Here is a 26,783-nt window from a genome sequence, read left to right on the forward strand (position 1 = left end):
ATCAAATGTCTACTGGTATGGAAGAATGTCTTTGCTGCACCAATTTGTCTTGTTCTATTTGAAGAACATTACTATATGTGTCATTAAATGTTTAAATGAACTAAACACTACATCATCACCTCCATTTAGCCATTGATCTGCAATGTGTTTGGGGGGGAGAATAAGAGGAGCGGTATGGGTATCACTTTACCTAAAGTATGCAGGTATAGTGCATTATAATGTGGTTATAATGAATTATTAGACTAGCCATGAGCATGTTTTAACACCCTAAAATGTCTTATGTCTTAAGCCTTATAATAATCCACTATACAAGCTCATACATGCTTATAATAACTAATAAAGCACTATGCCTCCACGGGGTATGTATAGATAAAAGTCCCATGCACTCACCAATGAGGCCGGCGTAGGAGGCCAGACAGGCCTGGTAGTTGTCCTCATTTGGGCAGCTGCTGACCGTATGCTGAGACACCATACAGTTCATGTGGAAATCAGCCAGTCTAGACCTGCGCACAAACACAGTTGACTACATCAACAACACACACCCTGGAAGTGTGATATTTCCAATGAACTGATTCACTCATAGTTCAACAGCAGACTACTACTTTCAAACTACTTTCAAAGACATTGGCATTAAGTATTTGGATATTTCTTATTTGAAAACACTATTGGAATGTATTTGGAAATACACTTGGAAAGAGTTGGCATGTATTTGAAAATACTTAAACACACACTGCATTTTGAAATAAAAATAAGTACTCCAATACATTTGAACCCAGGTCTGTTTGATATTTAAAATCATTTATTTGGAATTAAATATTTTCATAGGAATTTATTAGAAAATAATTTAAAATACTTCCAATCGAAGCTGATTCGGGCCACATTATTAGAAAATACTCAAATACAGAGAAAATACAGTGCCTTCAGATAACCTTTTCCACATTTTGTTTGTGTTAAAGTGAATTTCAAATTGATTACATTTAGATTTTGTGTCTCTGATCCACACACAACACCCCATAATCTCCAAGTGGAATTTGAAAAGCTGAAAGGTCTTCAGACATTCAATCCCTTTATTATGGCAAGCCTAAATATGTCCAGGGGTAAAAATGTGCTTAACAAATCACATAATAAGTTGCATGGACTCATTCTGTTTTCAATAATAGTGATAAAAATGTTACCTCATCTCTGTACCCGACACATACAATTATCTGGAAGGTCCCTCAATCAAGTAGTGAATGTCAAGCACAGATTTAACCACAAAGACCAGGGAGGTTTCCAATGCCTCACAAAGACCAGGGAGGTTTCCAATGCCTCACAAAGACCAGGGAGGTTTCCAATGCCTCACAAAGACCAGGGAGGTTTCCAATGCCTCACAAAGACCAGGGAGGTTTCCAATGCCTCACAAAGACCAGGGAGGTTTCCAATGCCTCACAAAGACCAGGGAGGTTTCCAATGCCTCACAAAGACCAGGGAGGTTTCCAATGCCTCACAAAGACCAGGGAGGTTTCCAATGCCTCACAAAGACCAGGGAGGTTTCCAATGCCTCACAAAGACCAGGGAGGTTTCCAATGCCTCACAAAGACCAGGGAGGTTTCAATGCCTCACAAAGACCAGGGAGGTTTCCAATGCCTCACAAAGACCAGGGAGGTTTCCAATGCCTCACAAAGACCAGGGAGGTTTCAAAGACCAGGGAGGTTTCCAATGCCTCACAAAGACCAGGGAGGTTTCAATGCCTCAAAAGACCAGGGAGGTTTCCAATGCCTCACAAAGAACAGGGAGGTTTCCAATGCCTAACAAAGAAGGGTACAAAGACTGAATATCCCTCTGAGCATGGTGAAGTTATTAATTAGGCTTTGGGTGGTGTATAAATAAACCCAGTCACTACAAAGATAATGGACAACAACATTGTAGTTACTCCAATACTACTGACTGAATGAAAAGACAAAAATCCATTTGAATCCCACTTTGTAACACAAGAAAATGTGGAAAAAGTTAAGGGGTGTAAAAAGTCACTGTAAGTATATAAATAACAAATAGTCAAATAGTAATGTATTTTAACCTGTGATTCAATATATTTGCACATTGTCAACAATGCAGCTTTTAAGGGTAATTTCCAATTGAGACAGTTATCATGGTCATCTCAAGTGCTTCCCAACTTGGCTCTTAACTGATAAAAATAGTGTGAATTTGTTTATGTGTGTTTATGATAAAAGCTTAAATGTATTCATACCTGGAGGGTGGCATCACTAATCCAGTTAAGTAGGTTTATTGGAGAAGCATGTGCACAGTTGTCCTGTATTTCTAAATCACTGACACCCACTAAGATGGTGTGATTCACTAGCCCTCATGCCCTCCCTATCTAACATGGACTTATTCATGTTACCCTGCCCGACCCTTCTTTTTTAATTATTTTTTTATTTCACCTTTATTTAACCAGGTAGGCCAGTTGAGAACAAGTTCTCATTTACAACTGCGACCTGGCCAAAGATTAAGCAAAGCAGTGCGACAAAAAACAACACAGAGTTACACATGGGATAAACAAACGTACAGTCAATAACACAATAATGGCTTGAAGGCCAAAGATAATTTTATTTATTTAACCAGGCAAGTCAGTTAAGAAGAAATTCTTATTTACAATTTCTACACCTGCATTGCTTGCTGTTTGGGATTTTAGGCTGGGTTTCTGTACAGCACTTTGAGATATCAGCTGATGTACGAAGGGCTATATAAATAAATTTGATTTGATTTGAATAACAGCCTTCCAGGAAACAGTGGGTTAACTGGTCTAGGAACAGTGGGTTAACTGGCCTAGGAACAGTGGGTTAACTGGTATAGGAACAGTGGGTTAACTGGTCTAGGAACAGTGGGTTAACTGCCTTGTTCAGGGGCAGAACAACAGATTTTTACCTTGTCAGCTCAGGGATTCGATCCAGCAACCTTTCGGTTACTGGCCCAACACTAACCACTAGGATACCTGCCGCCCCAATGATTTTGACTATGCAGCCCTTGCTCCACACCCTTACAGCATAATAAAGTTGTTTCAGAATACTGTTTACTGCGGAATCTTAAGCAGAAGGTGCGATGTTTCTGGGACTTGAGATGGTTGAGGGGTGTTGGAATCCATCTCATATCCCTGTTAATGAATAATCAAAGAATACAGGACAACAACAGTCCCATGCTTATTATATTCTGTCCTCCACATCTCAATGAGAAGTGCAGAGGCTGAGGATTTGTCTGGAGGAAATGATCAGGTAACACTCTCTGCAGCCTGGATGCACAGAATAGGCCCACGAGCAAACCCACTCTTCCTCACTTCATTACTCTGGCTCCATCTCCTTCCGCTCCCTATCAAATCACGCAGAGTGGCTCTCAAAGTGACATGTTGCGAACATCACATCTAAGCCTTGTTTCAGGGACAAGGGCTTTGTGCACCTCTTCCCCCCTCTTCTCTACAGAAAGCCTCTCATCTTCTTCCTCTCTGACTGGAACAAATTGCTTGTTCCCTATAACATCCCATCACAGCCTTTGATAAAGAGAAACTGAGGTGTGTGGAGACTGAGGGACTTCTCAGCCTAGCCATAATGCATCCGCTCTGTTCTACATCTGCAAAAACGAACAGTCATCACTAACACATTCCATGTGGATGTTTCCATGGACAACCTGTTCATTGCTCAAAAACACTTTGGACAATAATATGTTTCTGCACCAGGTGTAGAGGCTGTGGAGACGGACTGCATGTTTTTATTTTAAAAACAGTAATTTCAAGTTTAGAAATGTGTCCGGAGTGTTTGGACAATAGTGTTCCAACATCGAGATGCAGCACATTTTATGGCTGCCACAGCTTTTCCATTATACCTTGGCAGACAGCTCACTACTGAAATGACAGGCTGTCTGCCTCTCAGAGTGTTATGGCCATTTCAGACACTCAGCCCTGGGAAGTGGCAAAGGGAGCTCCCGTAGAGGTAGACTCCTTTGAAAAAGATTTGACGCTTTAAACACAGTAATTCAGTCAGTGTTGAGTGCCTATCCATCTTGCTCAACCGTAATAGAAAACTAATGGCTTTTAACATGGAATTGTATTCCTTATCGCCACCGATGACTAACATTGAGTCAAATCAGATGAATGTCTAAAAACCATTTCCTCATGAAGGAAGGGAAAATGTAAATGATCAACTGCTAAGACGTGGTGGCTATAATAGCCTCTCAACAGCGAATATCTTGGGGAAATTATATCTTTGGGAAACATCCTCTCTACATTTGCTGACATGTTTGACCATTTCAGTGATATTGGACATATAATTTTTGATTTCCTGGATAAGAACTACCATTATCATTTTACATACCTTGATATAACACTCATTTTAGGTGTATTGCTCATAGATAACTCTCCCATCCTGGCTCTAGCCTTCATTTAGGTCTAGCGACGATAAATCAAACAATTTGACATTGAATGGGCACATGATTGCAGATGTCTCTTTGCTGAGTCATAGAAACAGGGTGATAAACTTGCTCTGTGCCTTTGTGCAAACTCACAGTTAGGCAATTTGACCTAAACTTTATCAATGGCAAAGGTCATTGGTCTTTTGTCAATTCATCGGTGTTAAATGCTGATTGAAATAATAGAAGCTGACAATAGATGGGTTGTTCTCCATTCCAAGTTTTCTTTATCTGGTGTACTGCATAAGGACTATTCAACCTACAAAAGGATGAAGCATGCACATCTACAATGATAGAAAAGTACAAAATTAAAGCATTTCAACCATATCATAACTGTCCATTTTCTTCTCAGTAAAATAAGCTTCTTCAAAAATATATGTCATCGTCTCAAAGTCCTGTTGTTACAAGCCATTCTTGCATTGCCTTTTAGCTGGTTGCTGTTGTCCCTGGCCTTCTCTATTTAATCAGTGTCAGGGGACAGTTTCACCTTCGGGCAACTGTCCTTTGATGGAACATCAAGAGGGTCCATTTATTTGGAAACACAAGGCTATTTGACTACACATTCATTGGGACAAGTTCTCAAGCCTAAAAGGGCATTTGGGCATGTGGCTTTCAGTCAAAGGCACTGCTGTGTTGCTGCAGTTCACTTAAGTTGCCTGTGCACTATAAGTACTGCTTGCAGAGAAATCAAAGTAATGAGGCTAACCATTTGATTTGATTTGATTTGATTAATCCTTTTGAATTTGGTGCTCTTCTTCAAGTCTGATGAAACATTTGTTTTGTGGTGACCAGGAAATCACAGGCTGTTCAACCTTTGTTTTCCTTCTCCCTCTGTTCGTTACTGACATCCTGCAACCCCCATATATTGTGATGTCATGAATGAATGCTAAATTAACTGTCACAAAACGCAGCAACGGCTAAGCTATTTGGTGAGGGTAAGTAGATTACTCAAGGTTATTGGCACTAATAGTCTCCAAACAAGGTAAACAAAACACTTAAACTTGGGTAAACAAATCTATTAATATATGAACTGTCCCTGAAATACAAAAGGGAGTTACACAGAATAATGATTATGAATAATTAAATAATTATCCAACACTTTAACAACATTCCTCAGTTAGGGCCCGATTCCGACCCGAGTTATGAGCACGTAAATGGAATGGAATTCACTTTTTATGCACTTTTCTCTCTATGCGTATTCTGACCTTGAACTTAAGCATGAGAATAGTATGCTATTCATCTGCTATTCCTTTTGGGTGGAGATTGAATAAATGAAGGTGTCACAACTTCCAACGAAGGTGGCTCCTCTCCCTGTTCGGGCGGCACTCGGAGGTCGTCGTCGCGGGCTTATTAGCTGCCACTGTCTGTCTTGTGTTCACCTGTGTCTAGTTTGGCTAATCAGTGGGGTATTTCATCTCGCTCTACCCGCTAGGTTTTGTGCGGGATTGTTTGTGTTACTGTCGTTGGTTTGGGTTGCGTTTCTTTTACTGTTAAGCAGGTTTATTTTCGGGACTGTTTTTCCCGCACGTTAGTTTAGTAGAGGAGTGTTTCTCCTCTGTTCTTTACTGGACCGCGTTGCGGTTTTCTTGTGGCTCCTTTTGTGGTCCTGTATCTGTTGTGTTGGCGGACCAGTAAATAAAACGCCCTTCTTGGAATTCTTGCTCTCCTGCGTCTGACACCACACCCACCTCTCCTCGGGAGATTCTGACAGAAGGTATGGCGGATGTGTGTTTACAGATACCCCGTATTCTGACCTTGACTTCATTCCCTAATAATTCAACCACTTTCATGTGTAAGGAAACCATGAATAAGGTCTAGTGAACCTACAGTACCGGTTCCAAGTGGAAAAAGCATCTACTTTCTTTTTTTCTGATAGAAATAACAGCATTCTCCGGGCACTGTAATTTACAACTTATAACAGCTATTGATAAGAGCTACAGTGCCCTGCGAAAGTATTCGGCCCCCTTGAACTTTGCGACCTTTTGCCACATTTCAGGCTTCAAACATAAATATATAAAACTGTATTTTTGTGAAGAATCAACAACAAGTGGGACACAATCATGAAGTGGAACGACATTTATTGGATATTTCAAACTTTTTTAACAAATCAAAAACTGAAGAATTGGGCGTGCAAAATTATTCAGCCCCTTTACTTTCAGTGCAGCAAACTCTCTCCAGAAGTTCAGTGAGGATCTCTGAATGATCCAATGTTGACCTAAATGACTAATGATGATAAATACAATCCACCTGTGTGTAATCAAGTCTCTGTATAAATGCACCTGCACTGTGATAGTCTCAGAGGTCCGTTAAAAGTGCAGAGAGCATAATGAAGAACAAGGAACACACCAGGCAGGTCCGAGATACTGTCGGAAACCTAGCGGCCAGAATGGCGAGAGACAGCTCGAGCAGGAACGGGGATGCAGGTGAAAGAGGATCTAAAAAGCAGAGAGTGATTTAAGTCCAAACAGATGTGAAGAAGTTTAAAGCCGGATTTGGATACAAAAAGATTTCCCAAGCTTTAGACATCCCAAGGAGCACTGTGCAAGCGATAATATTGAAATGGAAGGAGTATCAGACCACTGCAAATCTACCAAGACCTGGCCGTCCCTCTAACCTTTCAGCTCATACAAGGAGAAGACTGATCAGAGATGCAGCCAAGAGGCCCATTATCACTCTGGATGAACTGCAGAGATCTACAGCTGAGGTGGGAGACTCTGTCCATAGGACAACAATCAGTCGTATATTGCACAAATCTGGCCTTTATGGAAGAGTGGCAAGAAGAAAGCCATTTCTTAAAGATATCCATAAAAAGTGTTGTTTAAAGTTTGCCACAAGCCACCTGGGAGACACACCAAACATGTGGAAGAAGGTGCTCTGGTCAGATGAAACCAAAATTGAACTTTTTTGGCAACAATGCAAAACGTTATGTTTGGCGTAAAAGCAACACAGCTCATCACCCTGAACACACCATACCCACTGTCAAACATGGTGGTGGCAGCATCATGGTTTGGGCCTGCTTTTCTTCAGCAGGGACAGGGAAGATGGTTAAAATTGATGGGAAGATGAATGGAGCCAAATACAGGACCATTCTGGAAGAAAACCTGATGGAGTCTGCAAAAGACCTGAGACTGGGACGGAGATTTGTCTTCCAACAAGACAATGATCCAAAACATAAAGAAAAATCTACGATGGAATGGTTCAAAAATAAACATATCCAGGTGTTAGAATGGCCAAGTCAAAGTCCAGACCTGAATCCAATCGAGAATCTGTGGAAAGAACTGAAAACTGCTGTTCACAAATGCTCTCCATCCAACCTCACTGAGCTCGAGCTGTTTTGCAAGGAGGAATGGGAAAAAATTTCAGTCTCTCGATGTGCAAAACTGATAGAGGCATACCCCAAGCGACTTACAGCTGTAATCGCAGCAAAAGGTGGTGCTACAAAGTATTAACTTAAGGGGGCTGAATAATTTTGCACCCCCAATTTTTCAGTTTTTGATTTGTTAAAAAAGTTTGAAATATCCAATAAATGTCGTTCCACTTCATGATTGTGTCCCACTTGTTGTTTATTCTTCACAAAAAAATACAGTTTTATAACTTTATGTTTGAAGCCTGAAATGTGACAAAAGGTCGCAAAGTTCAAGGGGGCCGAATACTTTCGCAAGGCACTGTAGGTAAATGAGTAATCCGTTTGGATAAAGGTAATTGTAAATACAAATTATACTTGTTTTAGATATATTTTTCCTTATAATCGCTGGAGACAAATGTAAAACCAGTCATATGGCAGAAAACTGAAGCATATCAACATATCAACTTTCCCGCAGTAAAGTTTATGAAAAGCTGTGCCATTATACAGAATTTCAATTGTACAGCCTTTTAACTTGCAGGTATGGGCACTCTCGAATGTCTACCTCGACTTTCTCTATTTCATATTTCTATCATGATAAATATTAGCCCCTTTCATTTGACCGTCAGTAGGGCTAATAACCACACATATTCAACTGTCAATTTACTGTTAGTCCCCTTCAGTTGGTAAAGCCTAAATTTTAATTCCATTGTTTCGTTTACCTTCATTTGCCTTCTTTATAAACGCCGTCACAGCCGTGTGTTTGTTGCGGAGGATCATTAGTAACAATTGATAATATAGAAAAGAGACCGTCTAATGAAATTGTTCTGGAGTGGAGCGCAGACCAAGCCATAAGAGTTTGAACCCGACTAATGGTACAATACTTGGCTGTGTCATCACAGCTCCATGGTTAGTGCAGGCAATAGAGGAGGATATAGCCAACTATTGTACACTATTATATCTACATTAATTTTCCAACATTAGCATGGGTTAAAGAACTGAATGTTGAAATATTCAGAATGAATCAAACCACCGTTTTCATTCTTTCATGGATAAAGGTTTCAAACCTGTTTTTTTAATGATTCATAAATACTTTCCTAACCCTAAATCATCTACAAAATCAGAGTATTTATTAATCTACCAATTGGTGGTGAAACGGAGACGAATGAGCATATATTGAGATGTATTTCTTTCATTGAGCCCTAATATTCTGAACCCGTTCTCTCGCGGCAGGGTAGCCTAGTGGAAGGTTGCAAGTTCAAACCCCCGAGTCGACAAGGTACAAATCTGTCGTTCTGCCAATGAACAGGCAGTTAACCCATTGTTCCTAGGCCTTCATTGAAAATAAGAATTTGTTCTTAACGGACTTGCCTAGTTAAATAAAGGTAATATATATATATATATATATATATATATATATATATATATATATATATATATATATATATATATATATATATATATATATATATTCTAGTGAGTCTTGCCAAAATTCCAACTAAAAAGGTACACTGTATTTAAAGGAATGACTTAAGATAAAATGTACTGAAAACCCTACTGAATGAAAACTCCACAAGAAAATCTGTTGGCCAGCAATTGGGAGGGTTTTCAACAGTTGAATTACATTTATTCAGAGCACGCAAGGGAACCACGCCTGCAAAGCACGTTACACACCTGCATGAGGTAAGAGTCGTGCTTAAGAAAGGTGTAAATTTCAAATTCAGAATTTGGCCCTTATAGGAGAGGTACTTTGAGTCAGGCTTAATCACCTTATTCCCCACGTGTACTATTTACATGATAAGTTTTGGAAGCATAAATATTATATAACATTTCTACCATGACGATGAGACTGTGGGGGTGGCTTGGCCTGTAATGATTGTAGCTTCCTCTATCCGTTCCCTCAGCGATTACAGTACACTAACTGGGAATACGGTAATCCATGTATTGAAATGATCTGCACAGCTCTCTCCTGCCCTCTCTCCAATTCCTGCTCTTATGTACAGCCAACAAGCAGAGCACGTCCTAGCTTTTGCAGAGATCTGATTAAAGCAGTGTACTGCTGTATATGAGTAATTTGTTTGCCGTGCTTGTGCAAGCCAACATTTACAGTATTACAAGTAGGTGTACTTTGATTGCTTTCGTCACTTGTCTCATTTTAGGTAAGGCAAAGATAGAAATGTGTCCAAGCAAAAGTCCTTTAAGGCTAGTGGAGAACTAAGAAAAATGCTGCCTGTGTCCTGAACAGTCTTCTGAAATGCCATCTGGGCCAATCACTTTCCTGGTTTTGATTCCCCCCTCAGTGGAAACCTCTGTTGTCCTATAAAGTAGAGCTGGCCTTTTCAGTTGGATGTTGAGGTGGGGTGGGGGCCTGATGTATTGTAAGCAAAGTCCCGAGATGTACAGTATCTGGGTCAGGCTAACTGTTCAGTGATCGATAATCTCTCAGCTCCCTGCTTTGAAACCTATTGGCCAAATAACTCAATCAAAGACCACACAGTAAAGCAAGAGGAACAGAGGAAATAAATCAAATATAGAAGTGTTGCATTGATTGTTTGGCCAATCAATAGTGTACATACAAGACTCACTGAGCTCTGCAGGGCCTACTGTTCTGGACCTAGTGTACACAGCGCACATCCAAATATAACTATCGTCACTCAGCAGACACGGCAGAGTAAACACTGTATCCATCAGCAAGGCCGAGGCAACACAGGAGGAATGCTCTGTTTGTGCAGACTGATGAAAAAACATCCGCAACGGAACTAAAGTCAGGTGTGAGAGCAGGAAACAGTCAATGCCTAGTTCTTGTACAAAGCTCTTCAGCTCTACGTAGCTCCCCCAAAGATCCGACTATGCTGGTACTGGATGTCTGTTGGCCTCTGAAGACAGGTTAGACAATTATTGCATCTGAGCTCCTAGAGTGTGGCTCTCCTTTTCTTTTTCAAGTGTTCTACTCCTCTAGCCAGCACCTCACCTACACATGTGTGCATTTCTTTCGCCTCCAGATTAGCCTCTGAAGACATGGCTGGAGATCTATACCACTGTGGCCAAACCACTGGCCTCTCCTGCCGTAGCTACAGCAGGATTATTTCTCTATCCCCACCCGTCAACTTTCAGATGAAATGGGGCTGCTCATGTATCGGCCTGTTTGGAATCAGGCAGCACTCTTGGAAGCCTGTAGTTCAATGATACACTTCTTCCATCCTGTATCCACCCATCCTTGGTATGGGGAGGCAGGAAACAGCCAATACCTAGTTCTTGTTCACAGTGAAGAGGGCCTGAGATATTCAATGATGTAAAGAGGCTAGGACAAGTGCGAAGGCAGGGCTGCTTTACAACTGTTTACAACTCTTTACTTGCAGATTAAGGCATATTATCTATTTTTATTAGGAACCCCATTAGCTACTATTTTATTAGCCACTATTTTCTTTATTTAATTTATTAGTACTATTTTATTAGGAACCCCATTAGCTATTGCTAAAGCAGCAGGTACTCTTCCTGGGGTCTACACAAAACATAAAACATGACATAATACAGAACATTAATAAACAATAACATCTCAAAGGACAGAAGTGCATACATTTAAAATAATAATACACACATTCAAATGTTTACACCATACAGTTCCATGCATCATACACTCATAATCATCATCAATGTTAAAGGCAATACTGCAGCCATTTACTTCCCCAATGCTTTATCTAAGCTGGCCCTGATCTGGCCCTGAGCTCCAGTATTCTGTAAACACCAGAGAGAATCTCACAGCATCAGGAAGTCACACAATAAAATAACAGCAACAATCCCTGTCCTTGGTCCTTGTACCTTCAGCAGTCTGAAGCCAATATTGTCAGCAGATATCAAAGCTGATTTGAAAAATTTGAGTCTAAGATCCTAAACCGAGCACAAACAGGTCATGTGCAAATTAGATGGATCAAAACACAGGCATAGTACAGATGGGTAGGTGGGTAGAGATAGAGGTGACAGATCTGCCACTACCAGAATGCCTTACTGTGTGGTCAATTTTTATGGACACAAGGTTGAAATAAACAATGGGAATATTCAGTAAGACTGACTAATTGAATGAGCATCTTAGTGTCATGCTCTTGCATTTCAGACATATTTTTCTTAGTAGGGGCATTGCGCCCTTGTCCAGTATCTTATTATGGTCACACTGACCCACTCCTATCTTATTTCCACACATTGCACTATTGACCTCCATAGGGCGTACAACAGGGGAAGATAATAACCTCTAACAGACTATTTCATACGCGTCACAATAAGGAAGTGCACAGCAGACACATGTGGGGTGAAAAGGTCACCCAGAGCAACTTCACCTGACCATAGATTACACAAAGCTGACGAAAAGCAATTATGAAGACAATCATAAATTGGAGGAGAGACGATGGACCTTCCACACACTAATAACACACTGCATGGATTTACTGTAAGAAAAGGGATTGGGAGTTTTTTTCTATTACGACTGAGCCTGGGAGGCCAGGAACCTCTATTCAAGTAGAATGAATGTAAAGTGACATTTCAAAATTGGACACTGCAGGAATAGTTTGAAACAGTAAACTTGAGCTAAACACAGAGGCATCATGCGAACGAACACTAAAGAGTTAAACAGCATGCCAAACTATGAATCTAACACAAATATTCTAGACTTTCAGGTACTCAACAAGAAGGTCTGATTTCATTAATACCAAAACAGGACTCAAGCGGTAAGCATAAATATTCAGTCCATTTAAAAAACTAGAGGCCTCTAACACTTCAATGTTTTGATGCGAAAATCCTGGCAGAATTCATAGCACATAGAATGAAAAAAAGGTTTTTACCAGATGTTATTCATCCTGATCAGACAGGTTTTTCACATGGACAATATATTGGAGATAATATACGACAATTACTTGAAACAATTGAACATTATGAAACACTGAAGATACCAGATCTGGAAATTTAGAAAAGACATTTGATAAAGTACAACGGGAATTTATATATAAATGCCTGGATTACTTTAATTTAGGTGAATCTCTTATGCAATGGGTTAAAGTTATGTACAGCAACCCCAGATGTAAAATAGTAAATAATGGTTACTTCTCAGAAAGTATTGAGCTTTTAAGAGGAGTAAAACAAGGCTATCCGTTGTCTGCATATATATTTATTATGGCCATTGAAATGCTCGCTATTAAAATTACATTCAACAAGAACATTAAGGTGTTAGAAATCCTGGGGATAAAACAAAAGTGTCACCTCCTGGGTGGCGCAGTGGTTAAGGGCGCTGTACTGCAGCGCCAGCTGCACCACCAGAGACTCTGGGTTTGCACCCAGGCTCTGTCGCGACCGGGAGGTCCGTGGGGCGATGCACAATTGGCCTACCGTCTTCCAGGTTAGGGATGGTTTGGCTGGAAGGGAAATCCTTGTCTCATTGCGCACCAGCGACTCCTGTGGCGGGCCGGGTGCAGTGCGCGCTAACCAAGGCTGCACGGTGTTTCCTCTGACACATTGGTGTGGCTGGCTTCCGGGTTGGATGCGCGTTGTGTTAAGAAGCAGTGCAGCTTGGTTGGATTGTGTATGGGAGGATACATGACTTTCAACCTTCGTCTCTCCCGAGCCCATACGGGAGTTGTAGCGATGAGACAAGATAGTAGCTATTAAAACAATTGTTTATCATGAAATTGGGGAGAAAAAGGGGGTAAAAACAACAACAAAAGTTTCAATGTATGCCGATGACTCTAGTTTTTGTGTAGGGATCCACAATCTGGATCCCTACACAGTCTCATTGAAGATCTTGATCACTTTTCTTGCCTAATTACGACAAGTGTACCATATTACATATTGTATTGTTTAAAAAATAGTGTTTACATTACCTTGTAGTTTACCAATAAAATGGGCGGATGGTGAAGTAGACATACTTGGTATTCACATCTCAAAAAATATGAACAAACTTACCACAATTAATTTCAATATAAAGTTAGCAAAAATAGATAATATTCTGCAACCATGGAGAGGTTATGCAAACATGTCTATTTAAAATGTCTATGTCTATGTCTATGTCTATGTCTATGTCTATGGAAAAATCACATTGATGAATTAACTCTTTGGTCTGGTCACAGTTTACTTACTTACTACTGGCACTGCCTACTCCAGATGACTCTTTAAAAAAAAATCATATTAGCAAAACATATTTCATTTTATTTGGAGTGTAAAGCCAGAAAAAAATAAATGTGCCTTTTTATATAATGAATATGAGTTTGGGGGGCTAAAACGATTAAATATTAAAGCTTTAAACCTCTCACTAAAATCTTCACTCATACATAAGTTATACTTGAACCCAAAACCATTCTGCGGTAGATTATTAAGAAAGGCTCATACTTTGTATGACTTCTCATTTCCGACTAATTGAAAATGTTTATTTTTTTATTTTTTTATTTCACCTTTATTTAACCAGGTAGGCTAGTTGAGGACAAGTTCTCATTTGCAACTGCGACCTGGCCAAGATAAAGCATAGCGGTGTGAACAGACAACACAGAGTTACACATGGAGTAAACAATTAACAAGTCAATAACACAATAGAAAAAATAGAAAAAAAAGAGAGTCTATATACATTGTGTGCAAAAGGCATGAGGAGGTAGGCGAATAATTACAATTTTGCAGATTAACACTGGAGTGATAAATGATCAAATTGGGTGGGCTATTTATCGATAGACTATGTACAACTGCAGCGATCGGTTAGCTGCTCAGATAGCAGATGTTTGAAGTTGGTGAAGGAGATAAAAGTCTCCAGCTTCAGCGATTTTTGCAATTTGTTCCAGTCACAGGCAGCAGAGAACTGGAACAAAAGGCGGCCAAATGAGGTGTTGGCTTTAGGGATGATCAGTGAGATACACCTGCTGGAGCGCGTGCTACGGTGGGTGTTGCCATCGTGACCGGTGAACTGAGATAAGGCAGAGCTTTACCTAGCATGGATGACCTGGAGCCAGTGGGACTGGCGACGAATATGTAGCGAGGGCCAGCCGACTAGAGCATACAGTTCGCAGTGGTGGGTGGTATAAGGTGCTTTAGTAACAAAACGGATGGCACTGTGATAAATTGCATCCAGTTTGCTGAGTAGAGTATTGGAAGCTATTTTGTAGATGACATCACCGAAGTAGAGGATCGGTAGGATAGTCAGTTTTACTAGGGTAAGTTTGGCGGCGTGAGTGAAGGAGGCTTTGTTGCGGAATAGAAAGCCGATTCTAGATTTGATTTTAGATTGGAGATGTTTGATATGAGTCTGGAAGGAGAGTTTACAGTCTAGCCAGACAACTAGGTACTTATAGATGTCCACATATTCTAGGTCAGAACCATCCAGGGTGGTGATGCTAGTCGGACGTGCGGGTGCAGGCAGCGAACGGTTGAAAAGCATGCATTTGGTTTTACTAGCGTTTAAGAGCAGTTTGAGGCCACGGAAGGAGTGTTGTATGGCATTGAAGCTCGTTTGGCGGTTAGATAGCACAGTGTCCAAGGACGGGCCGGAAGTATACAGAATGGTGTCGTCTGCGTAGAGGTGAATCAGGGAATCGCCCGCAGCAAGAGCAACATCATTGATATATACAGAGAAAAGAGTCGGCCCGAGAATTGAACCCTGTGGCACCCCCATAGAGAATGCCAGAGGACCGGACAGCATGCCCTCCGATTTGACACACTGAACTCTGTCTGCAAAGTAGTTGGTGAACCAGGCAATGCAGTCATCAGAAAAACCGAGGCTACTGAGTCTGCCAATAAGAATATGGTGATTTACAGAGTCGAAAGCCTTGGCAAGGTCGATGAAGACGGCTGCACAGTACTGTCTTTTATCGATGGCGGTTATGATACCGTTTAGTACCTTGAGCGTGGCTGAGGTGCACGCGTGACCGGCTCGGAAACCAGACTGCACAACGGAGAAGGTACGGTGGGATTCGAGATGGTCAGTGACCGTGTTTGTTGACTTGGCTTTCGAAGACCTTAGATAGGCAGGGCAGGATGGATATAGCTCTGTATCAGTTTGGATCCAGGGTGTCTCCCTCCCTTTGAAGAGGGGGAAGACTGCGGCAGTTTTCCAATCCTTGGGGGATCTCAGATGATATGAAAGAGAGGTTGAACAGGCTGGTAATAGGGGTTGCGACAATGGCGGCGGATAGTTTCAGAAATAAAGGGTCCAGAATGTCAAGCCCAGCTGATTTGTACGGGTCCAGGTTTTGCAGCGCTTTCAGAAAATCTGCTATCTGGATTTGGGTAAAGGAGAACCTGGAGAGGCTTGGGCGAGTAGCTGCGGTGGGGGCAGAGCTGTTGGCCGAAGTTGGAGTAGCCAGGAGGAAGGCATGGAATGTTGTTTAAAGGATCACCCTTTCTTACAAGCCATACAAGCTGGTTACAATTTCAGTTTAATCCTCCAGAAAAGATAGAACAAATATTATAATTAATGTTACGGTTAAACTCAAATATACTGATTAATACAAAAACATTCTTTATGGAAAAAGTGTTAAAAAAATTATATTATATTTGTTAATGATATTATGAATAGAAATGGAGGAGTTGTGTCACATATGCAGTTATTGAAAATATATGGGAATATCTGCTCAATCCAACTTGACAACCAACTGATTGCAGCACTACCAAAAAAATGGAGGAGGCAAGTGGAAAAGGGGAAGGTTGTAAGGCGCTCTGAACTTGTTTACCTGCAATGTATTAAAGATACAAATTGGCTGAATGGAACTGTCCTAAATATAAAAATTTACCAGTTTCATTTGAGGACAAAAATGTTGACAGCTGCAGTTGCAGACAGTTGCAAAATAAATGGGATAAATGCCAATTCCATGGCACTTGGTTAATGAACTGGTACAAAAAAACTACACTTGATTCAACACTTAGAGTTATTCCGTTTAAATTATTATATACAATTTTTCCAATCAACAGAATGCTATATATGGGGCATACAACTATCTCAGCTCTGTAAAATTTGCTGCGAAGAGACAGAATCAATAGATCATTTGTTCTGGTATTGCCCCTATGTAGCTTGTTTCTGGTCACAGGTTCAGGAATGGTTAAAAAAGAAAAACACAACATGCACTTAAAATTAACTTTACAAATAGCAGTGTTGGGCAATTTGGAAAGACATAGGTCAGTCAATATATAATATAAAAATACTAGTAGGAAAGGTTGTCATCATTAGCTCACAATCTGTGGATACTATACGATCAGAAAAGTTGGAAAATTATGTAAAACATCACAATACAACTGAACCATGTATGGCACATGGAAACCAAACGAGGGTGGTCTATGGTGATAGGTGGGATGGGCCGAGAGTGGCTGACGGTTGGGATTAAAGAGCTTATGTTTGGTAAAGTATGATTGTTATGCTTTATATACAGTTGAAGTCAGAAGTTTACATACACCTTAGCCAAATACACTGCTCAAAAAAATAAAGGGAACACTAAAATAACACATCCTAGATCTGAATGAATGAAATATTCTTATTAAATACTTTTTTCTTTACATAGTTGAATGTGCTGACAACAAAATCACACAAAAATTATCAATGGAAATCAAATTTATCAAGGCATGGAGGTCTGGATTTGGAGTCACACTCAAAATTAAAGTGGAAAACCACACTACAGGCTGATCCAACTTTGATGTAATGTCCTTAAAACAAGTCAAGATGAGATGCCTGTAAGACCTCCCTACAACGCCTGGGCAAGCTCCTGATGAGCTGGCGGATGGTCTCCTGAGGGATCTCCTCCCAGACCTGGACTAAAGCATCCGCCTACTCCTGGACAGTCTGTGGTGCAACGTGGCGTTGGTGGATGGAGCGAGACATGATGTCCTAGATGTGCTCATTTGGATGCCACCCCACACCATGACTGACCCACCGCCAAACCGGTCATGCTGGAGGATGTTGCAGGCAGCAGAACGTTCTCCACGGCGTCTCCAGACTGTCACGTCTGTCACATGTGCTCAGTGTGAACCGGCTTTCATCTGTGAAGAGCACAGGGCGCCAGTGGCGAATTTGCCAATCTTGGTGTTCTCTGGCAAATGCCAAACTTCCTGCACGGTGTTGGGCTGTAAGCACAACCCCCACCTGTGGACGTCGGACCCTCATACCACCCTCATGGAGTCTGTTTCTAACCATTTGAGCAGACATATGCCCATTTGTGGCCTGCTGGAGTTAATTTTGCAGGGCTCTGGCAGTGCTGCTCCTGCTCCTCCTTGCACAAAGGCGGAGGTAGCGGTCCTGCTGCTGGGTTGTTGCCCTCCTACGGCCTCCTCCACGTCTCCTGATGTACTGGCCTGTCTCCTGGTAGCGCCTCCATGCTCTGGACACTACGCTGACAGACACAGCAAACCTTCTTGCCACAGCTCGCATTGATGTGCCTTCCTGGATGAGCTGCACCACCTGAGCCACTTGTGAGGGTTGTAGACTCCGTCTCATGCTACCACTAGAGTGAAAGCACCGCCAGCATTCAAAAGTGACCAAAACATCAGCCAGGAAGCATAGGAACTGAGAAGTGGTCTGTGGTCACCACCTGCAGAACCACTCCGTTATTGGGGGTGTCTTGCTAATTGCCTATCATTTTCACCTGTTGTTTATTCCATTTGTACAACAGCATGTGAAATGTATTGTCAATCAGTGTTAAGTGGACAGTTTGATTTCACAGAAGTGTGATTGACTCGGAGTTACATTGTGTTGTTTAAGTGTTCCCTTTATTTTTTTGAGCAGTGTACATTTAAACTCAGTTTTAAACTATTCCTGACATTTAATCCTAGTAAAAATTCCCCGTCTTCGTTCAGTTAGGATCACCACTTTATTTTATGAATGTGAAATGTCAAAATAATAGTAGAGAGATTTATTTATTTCGGCTTTTATTTCTTTCATCACATTCCCAGTGGGTCAGAAGTTTACATACACTCAATTAGCATTTGGTAGCATTGCCTTTAAACTGTTAACCTGGCTACCCGGAATGTTTGACACTTCCACAAGCCTCCCAAAATAAGTTGGTTGAATTTTGGCCCATTCCTCCTGACAGAGCTGGCCTTCTTGCTCGCACGCAAATTTTCAGTTCTGCCCACAAATTTGTGACATCTTCCTTGCTGAGTGGCCTTTTTAGAATATGTCGATATAGGACTCGTTTTACTGTGGATATCGATACTTTTGTACCCGTTTCCTCCAGACACTTAAAGTTCTTGACATTTTCTGGATTGACTGATCTTCATGTCTTAAAGTAATGATGGGCTGTCATTTCTCTTTGCTTATTTGAGTTGTTTTTTTGCCATAATTTGGACTTGGTCTCTTACCAAATAGGGCTATCTTCTGTATACCACCCCTACCCTGTCACAACACAATTCATTGGCTCAAAGAAATTCCACTATTTAACTTATATCAAGGCATAATTGTTAATTGAAATAAATTCCAGGTGACTACCTCATGAAAGTGGTTGAAAGAATGGCAAGAGTGTGCAAAGCTGTCATTCTTCTTTGAAGAATCTCAAATATAAAATATATTTGGATTTGTTTAACACTTTGTGTGTCCAAACTATTGACTGGTACTGTATATGGTCAAGGATTGTGTGGTTTCATGAGTTAATTAAGTGCTGTGAAAAAGTATTTGCCCCCTTTCTAATGTTCTCTACTTTTGCATATTTTTTATACTGAATGTTCAGATCTTTTCAACTAAAACCTAATATTAGATAATGGGTACCTGAGTGAAAAAATAACACAATTACATATTTATTTCATTAACAAAATTATACAACACCCAATGTCCCTGTGTGAAAAAGCAATTGCCACATTTTGCTGCAATGACTCAAACCAAACACTTCCTGTAGTTGTTGATCAGTGTCTCATGTCGCTGGGGAGGAATTTTGTCTGACTCTTCCATGCAGAACAGCTGTACCTCAGCAAAATGTGTGGATTTTCAAGCATGAACTGCTCGTTGCAAGTCCTGCCACAATATCTCATTTGCGATTAGATCTTGACTTCCAAAACTTAAATTTGGTAAATTTTTTGCCATTTTCATGTAGATTTGATTGTGTGTTTTGGATCATTGTCTTGCTGCATGACCCAGCTTCAGCACACAGACAGATGGCCTGACATTCTCCTGTAAAATTCTCTGATACAGAGAAGAATTCATGGTTCCTTCTATTAAGGCAAGTTGTCCAGGTCCTGAGGCAGCAAAGCAGCCCCAACCCATCACACCACCATGCTTGACTGTTGTTATGAGGTATTATTGTGGAATACAGTTTTTGGTTTTCGCCTGGCATAATGGGACCCATGTCGAAGAAAAATAAATGTGTTTGTTTTCTTCCAGACCCCCCCAAATAAGGTATTCTGATGTGATTTAATCATTGACATGGACTCAGAACATCCAATTTTGTTGTTTCTCTATGAACAATTGTACAAACTTCAAACCAAGAAAAATAAAACTGAGAACATAATTTGGGAAAAGAAAAACCATAGTGCACTACTTTCTCTTGTACATTAAGGACCCCGGGAAGAGTTGGAGGGGAGAGGAGCTCTGTCAAGTTCTGTCAAGGGTCATGTCAGGATGAGCCTGCAGGAAGGGTACAACATGAGGGCGGAGGATGTCTTCCCTGTAACACACAGCATTAAGATAGCCTGCAATGACAACAAGCCCAGTCCGATGATGCTGTGACACACCGTCCCAGACCATGACGGACCCTCCACCTCCAAATCGATCCCGCTCCAGAGTACAGGCCTCGGTGTAACGCTCATTCCTTCAACGATAAACGCGAATCTGACCATCACCCCTGTTGAGAGAAAACCGCGACTCGTCAGTGAAGAGCACTTTTTGTCAGTCCTGTCTTGTCCAGCGACGGTGGGTTTGTGCCCATAGATGACATGTTGCCGGTGATGTCTGGTGAAGACCTGCCTTACAACAGGCCTACAAGCCCTCAATCCAGCCTCTCCTTGCCTATTGCGGACAGTCTGAGCACTGATGGAGGGATTGTGTGCTCCTGGTATTAACTCAGGCAGTTGTTGCCATCCTGTACCTGTCCTGCAGGTGTGATGTTCGGATGTGCCGATCCTGTGCAGGTGTTGTTACACGTGGTCTGCCACTGTGAGGATGATCATGTTTCCGTCCTGTCTCCCTGTAGCGCTGTCTTAGGCATCTCACGTACAGACATTGCAATTTATTGCCCTGGCCACATTTGCAGTCCTCATGCCTCCTTGCAGCATGTCTAAGATGCAATAAAACTGTCCTTCTTTAGACTAGTTGAGTATCTGGAGCATCAGCATTTGTAGGTTCGATTACAGGCTCAAAATGTCCAGAAACAAAGACCTTTCTTCTGAAAATCGTCAGCCTATTTCTGCTCTCAGAAATGAAGGCTATTCCATGCAAGAAATCGCCAAGAAACTGAAGATCTCGTACACCGCTGTGTACTACACCCTTCACAGAACAGCGCAAACTGGCCCTAACCAGAATAGAAAGAGGAGTGGGAGGCCCCGGTGCATAACTGAGCAAGAGGACAAGTACATTAGAGTGTCTGGTTTTAGAAACAGATGCCTCACAAGTCCTCAACTGGCAGCTTCATTAAATAGTACCCACAAAACACCAGTCTCAACATCAACTTGAGGCGATGCTGAACACTGAAATCTAAACTTTAGGATGTCACAGGAGGAGATTGCAGTCCAACATTCTTTATCTGATCTTCTTTTCCTATTTACCATATATAAGGGTGTATAAGAGTATGATAATTCATTTCAGCAATACCTGCATTTGGCCAATAGCTCGCTCACTGAGGCACGTACGCACACATGCATGTAGGGCAGCAGATAGCCTAGTGGTTAGAGCGTTGGGCTTGTCAAACAAAAGGTCACTAGTTCAAATACCTGAATCGACAAAGTGAAAAACCTGACAATGTGCCAGTGAGGAATGCACTTAACCCTATTTGCTTCAGGGGTGCTGTATTACTATGACTAACAACACATTTCCCTGCACCTATTTGGTGTGTGACAATGAAAACATATTTTTTGATAAGTGGATGCTGCACCCCTCAAACACATTAAATAGATGGCTGAAAAAGACAGATCCTCCGGTGGGTGGGGCATGTGCGCTGCTAGTTTATACTGTTGTGGGGCAGGCCAGTAACCAGAGGGTTGCCCGTTCAAAAAGCTAGGCTGACGGCTGCACCCTTGAACAAGTCACTTAACCCCTAACCTGCTCCAGAGGCGCTGCTCTTCGGCTGCTCCTATGCTTCTTTCAGCCTTGTGTGTCATGTCGTGTCTGGACGATTGGCAATTAAAGAACAAAAATAAACCTTTCGTTTTTATGGACAACAAAGTTGTACCAGTGTGTTAAAATTTGTTGATGTTACACTTTAAGATACAGTGCCTTCAGAAAGTATTCACACCCCTTGAATTTTTTTGTGTTGTTTTGTTTTGTTTTGTTACAAGGTGGGATTAAAACGTATTTAATTGTCTTTTTTTTGTCAACAATCTACACAAAATACTCTGTAATGTCAAAGTGGAAGAAAAATTCTAATGTTTGTAAAAAAATACATATATGAAAAATAAAACACTAATATATTTTGATTACAACAGTATCCAACCCTCTGAGTCACTACTTTTTTATATGGAAGTATGGACACACACACACAGACAAATCCCCACTCGTAAAACTCTTACCTGCAGAGGGGGTCTTGGCGGCAGTTCTTCCTTAGCTCCAGGCAGTAGGGTTTGACTTTATCCTCGAAGGAGCAGAAGGGCACGATGGTCTGCCTCCTCCGTTCAGCACAGCCCAAGTCCTGGCAGGGGCAGAAGAGCAGCTGGTGGCTGTAGTCGGTGGGCACACGGTCCAGGAACTGCCTCAGGGCCTTGTGGCAGCGCTTACGGTTACACGGTTCCCCTTTGCTGCAAGTGGCAATGTAGGTGGAGCGCTGTTTCTTACAGGTGTTGTTGAGGTTGCAGGCCTTCGCTGCGTCCAGGCACGGGTTACACGTCTTGCTGGGGTCAGAGCAGGTGTTGGCTTTAGGGGTGATAGTGTGCATCCCTGCAGAGAAGGGGGAAGGGGAACATTGGAAAAATAATATGCACTTAACATCTATTGCAAAGCTGTGTTGTTATTATGGGTCTGACCTATAGCATTTGTTAACTGGCTCGTGACAAAATTATTTGACACCATCATGATAACACATAACACAAGTTAAATTGATGTGCTCTGTCTACTTATGACCATTTATGTTGTCAAGTTTGTGAGTGCTGAAAGTGGGCTTCATGATGATGGTCTTAGTGCTCTCCCTATGCTAGGGGTAATTCAATATCATATATTTTTTCCAAGCCAACACCAAGCCATCTGAGACTTGGATAGCTCGCCTATATCCATTCTTACTGAATAATTGATTTGGAGAGGCCTTGAGTGAAATGTGAATGAATAAAGTTGATTCTGCTCATGTGATTGCTTCATGTCTCCCTGGATTCTTCCCACCATTAAGAAAGAACATGATGTACCACTGTAACTAAACACCATGACACAGACCTTGATACTGTTTACAACATGTGAATTAGATGTCTTGTTGCTTATTGACATGTATAATTGGTTTGTGAGTATGGAATATTAAACACAGGAGCTCAAGGACATGGGAAAGGCTCACTGTGCTGCAGTATTGTGGCCTATTGGACAGTTTAAGTGGCAGATGAACCATTTACTTTACTTACTGTGATCACACCATGTCATCTAGATATTGTAGAAAACAGAAGTCAATAAATGTGCATAGTCTGAGAGCAGTTTGGACTGGTGGTGGCGGTACATGCCCATCTGCTTTTGAGATATCACTAATAAAAGAGTATCACGCTCACTCACATTCCGCTTCCCTTGTACTTAGACTGTATCAGAGAACATAACCTCCCTCTTCCTGTAGATGATGGTATTTCAGAGGGTGCGCTGGCTTGGCGACATCCAGGGAGATTCATCACTTATTCAACAGAACCAATCTCACTCTGTGTCTATCACGCAGCAATGAGGAAAAACCTTTCCGATGGACTGCATGAGCAGCTGTACTGTCTGTAAGTGGTGAATCACAGATGATCAATCCTAGAAATGCCATACACAGAATGGACATCACACAAACACGGAGCATTTCTGTCCAGGATAAACCACATGTTTTACCCAAAAGGCTCAGGTTTTTCTGTTTCCATCTAAGCAGGCTGGCACCCGTGTCTCACTGGACCTGCTCTCACCTGGGGCCAACGCCAGGCCGCTGGTACATTCCAGCCACAATTTACATAACAATGGCTAACTTTAACACCTTCTCACAAAGCAACCATTTTGATTATGCAGAGGTTGTTGTCACCCCTAGCTATGGAAACACAATTTCATTAGTATAACATATAACATATAACATCAAATCAAATTTTATTAATCACATGCGCAGAATACAACAGGTGTAGTAGACATTACAGTGAAATGCTTACTTACGAGCCCCTATCCAACAATGCAGTTTCAAAAAAATACAGATAAGAATAAGATATAAAAGAAACAATTAAAGAGCAGCAGTGAAATAACAATATGAGACTATATACATGGGGGTACCGATACAGAGTCAATGTGAAGGGGGCACCGGTTATTGGAAGTAGTATGTACATGTAGGTAGAGTTATTAAAGTGACTATGCATAGATGACAACAGGGGTGAGTGGGGGAGGGGGGGGTCACTACAAATAGTCAGGCTAGCCATTTGACTAGATTTTCAGCAGTTTTATGGCTTGGCGGTAGAAGCTGTTTCGAAGCCTCTTGGACCTAGACTTGGCGATCTGGTACCGCTTGCCGTGTGGCACTAGAGAGAACAGTCTATGACTTGGGTGGCTGGAGTCTTTGACAATTTTTAGAGCCTTCCTCTGACACCGCCTGTTATAGAGGTCCTGGATGGCAGGAAGCTTGGTCCCGGTGATGTACTGGGCCATTCGCACTACCCTCTGTTGCTTTGTTTGCTTTGTCTTTATCCCTCATTCACCAAGGCTGCCTCCAGGAGGAGAACATGCTAGGTCAAGGGCTGTGGGATGATCTGTGATGATCTTTATGTACGCCCATGAATCTACATCATACACAGCAAGTGAAATCACTGCAACACTTAACAAAGAGCTACTGTCAGTTTTAGAATGGATTATTAGTAATAAGTGATAAATAAAAAACTAAAAGCATTGCATTTGGGACAAATCATTAGTTAAACCCTAAACCTCATCTAAATCTAGTAAAGTATAATGTTCCGATTGAGCAAGTTGAGGAGAATAAACTGCTTGGTGTGTAACTCTCAATTGTAAGCTGACATTGTCAAAAACATATTTATTCAACAGTTGCTAAAATATGGAGAGATCTGTCCAAGATAATGTGCTGCTCTGCTTTCTTGACCTCACAATCAACCAAACAAGTCCCATAGGCTGGACTACTGCCCACTTATATGGTCAAGTGCTGCAACAAAGGACATAGGCAAATTACAGTTGGCCCAGAACAGAGCACGGAGGGCTAATATCAACAACATGCATATCAATTTATTCTGGCTCAAACTAGAGTAGAGATTGACTGCTTCACTGCAGGTCTTTGTAAGAGGTATTGACGTACCGAACTGTCTGTTCAATCGCAGCTCAGACACACATACATAACCCACAAGACTTGCCACCAGAGGTCTCTTCACAGTCCCCAAGTCCAGAACAGAGGCTAGGAAGCACACCGTAATATAGAGCCATGACTATATGTAACTGTCTTCCACCTCAGGTAATTCAAGCTAGCAGTAAAATCGGAATTTAAAAAAACAGATAAAACAACACCTCACAGCACAATGCAGACTGTGAGAGACACACACTAACACACACACTCTAAAACACCCACTCTACAAGCATGCACCCACACACACACACTAACACACACACTCTAAAACACCCACTCTACACACACCCACACATTATTCTTAGTAATGTAATGTAGTATTGAAATGTATGAATGGAGCAATGTACATTTGTATAATGCACAATGTTTTGTATAATGTTTTATCTCTGTTTGGACCCCAGGAAGAGTAGCTGCTACCTTGGCAACAGCTAATAGGGATCCTAATAAAATACTAATACTAAATTGGACTCCAAAGAAATGCTGATATTAGCAGCAGGGAATGAGGCCAAACTGGGCCAAACCTGGCCAAAGCGATCCAGAACCAGGCCAGTCCAGCTGGAGGGGTGGTTTGGGGGTGCTGTCCAAAGGCGCTACACATAACAGTGATGGATTGCAGCACCTAAATCTCCTCTGGCCATCTGCAGCCTGTAATGTGGGGCACAGGGGTTCCAGGATAAAAACTAAATAAGAGAAGGAAGAAGCACAAATATTTATTTATTTATCTGACCAAGCAGTGAGGTTTTACTTTTTCTGATTGGGGAGAAGAGATTGAATTGGGTACTCAAAGCAGAGAGATATCCTGACACAAAGGCCCTCTACATATAATCAGAGAGAGTAGCTGGATGGAAGATATATTGTTACAGAAAAATAAAAAATTTCTAGTGCATTATGAAAGGTTTTGCCTATACACCTTTCAGTAATGCAAGAAGGGTGATGGGCAACTTGCAAAAATGGAAGGCTTGTTGATCACAGCAGGTCATCACTGACAAAGGGAACAATGTGCCGTCTCCTGCCAAATGATTGGACCACCACTTACGTATACCTGCTCAAGTGTTTTCAATTAACCCGGCCAATCATCATCACGATCAGCCCTTCACACGAGCTCTAATGAACACACAATTCGGATATCTCTTTCGGTGTCGTCCCATTGCTGCACATAGCAGATACAGCCAGTCTTGGGAAACCTCTTGGAATGGCCTCACCATCACAATACCCAGAGCCTTCTGCTGTATTAAGTCATCCTGGAAATAGAGTGCTGTGCCCTGATTATTCCAGTTCATCGAAGATGTTCACTGTGGGACAACAACTGTTTATCTGCATGTTGCTGCATTGAAATAAACCTTTGTTGGTGGTGACTGTTACAATGTGGCTCTGTT

At 41.5% G+C, this 26,783-nt stretch overlaps 1 protein-coding gene across 1 annotated transcript in view; it reads right to left on the reverse strand.

Moving 5' to 3' along the window:
• The window catches only part of LOC124033382 (GDNF family receptor alpha-2-like), a 78,323-nt gene that overhangs the window by 13,802 nt on the left and 37,738 nt on the right, over positions 1-26,783 (reverse strand). Inside the window, exons 4-5 of the mRNA XM_046345409.1 lie at positions 22,436-22,799; positions 391-503 (exon numbers count right to left, since the gene is read on the reverse strand). Of these exons, the coding sequence (XP_046201365.1) occupies positions 391-503; positions 22,436-22,799 (477 nt within the window). The remainder of the gene's footprint in view (positions 1-390; positions 504-22,435; positions 22,800-26,783) is intronic.

Source organism: Oncorhynchus gorbuscha, linkage group LG04 (assembly GCF_021184085.1).
Source record: "Oncorhynchus gorbuscha isolate QuinsamMale2020 ecotype Even-year linkage group LG04, OgorEven_v1.0, whole genome shotgun sequence".
Classification (NCBI taxonomy): domain Eukaryota; kingdom Metazoa; phylum Chordata; class Actinopteri; order Salmoniformes; family Salmonidae; genus Oncorhynchus; species Oncorhynchus gorbuscha.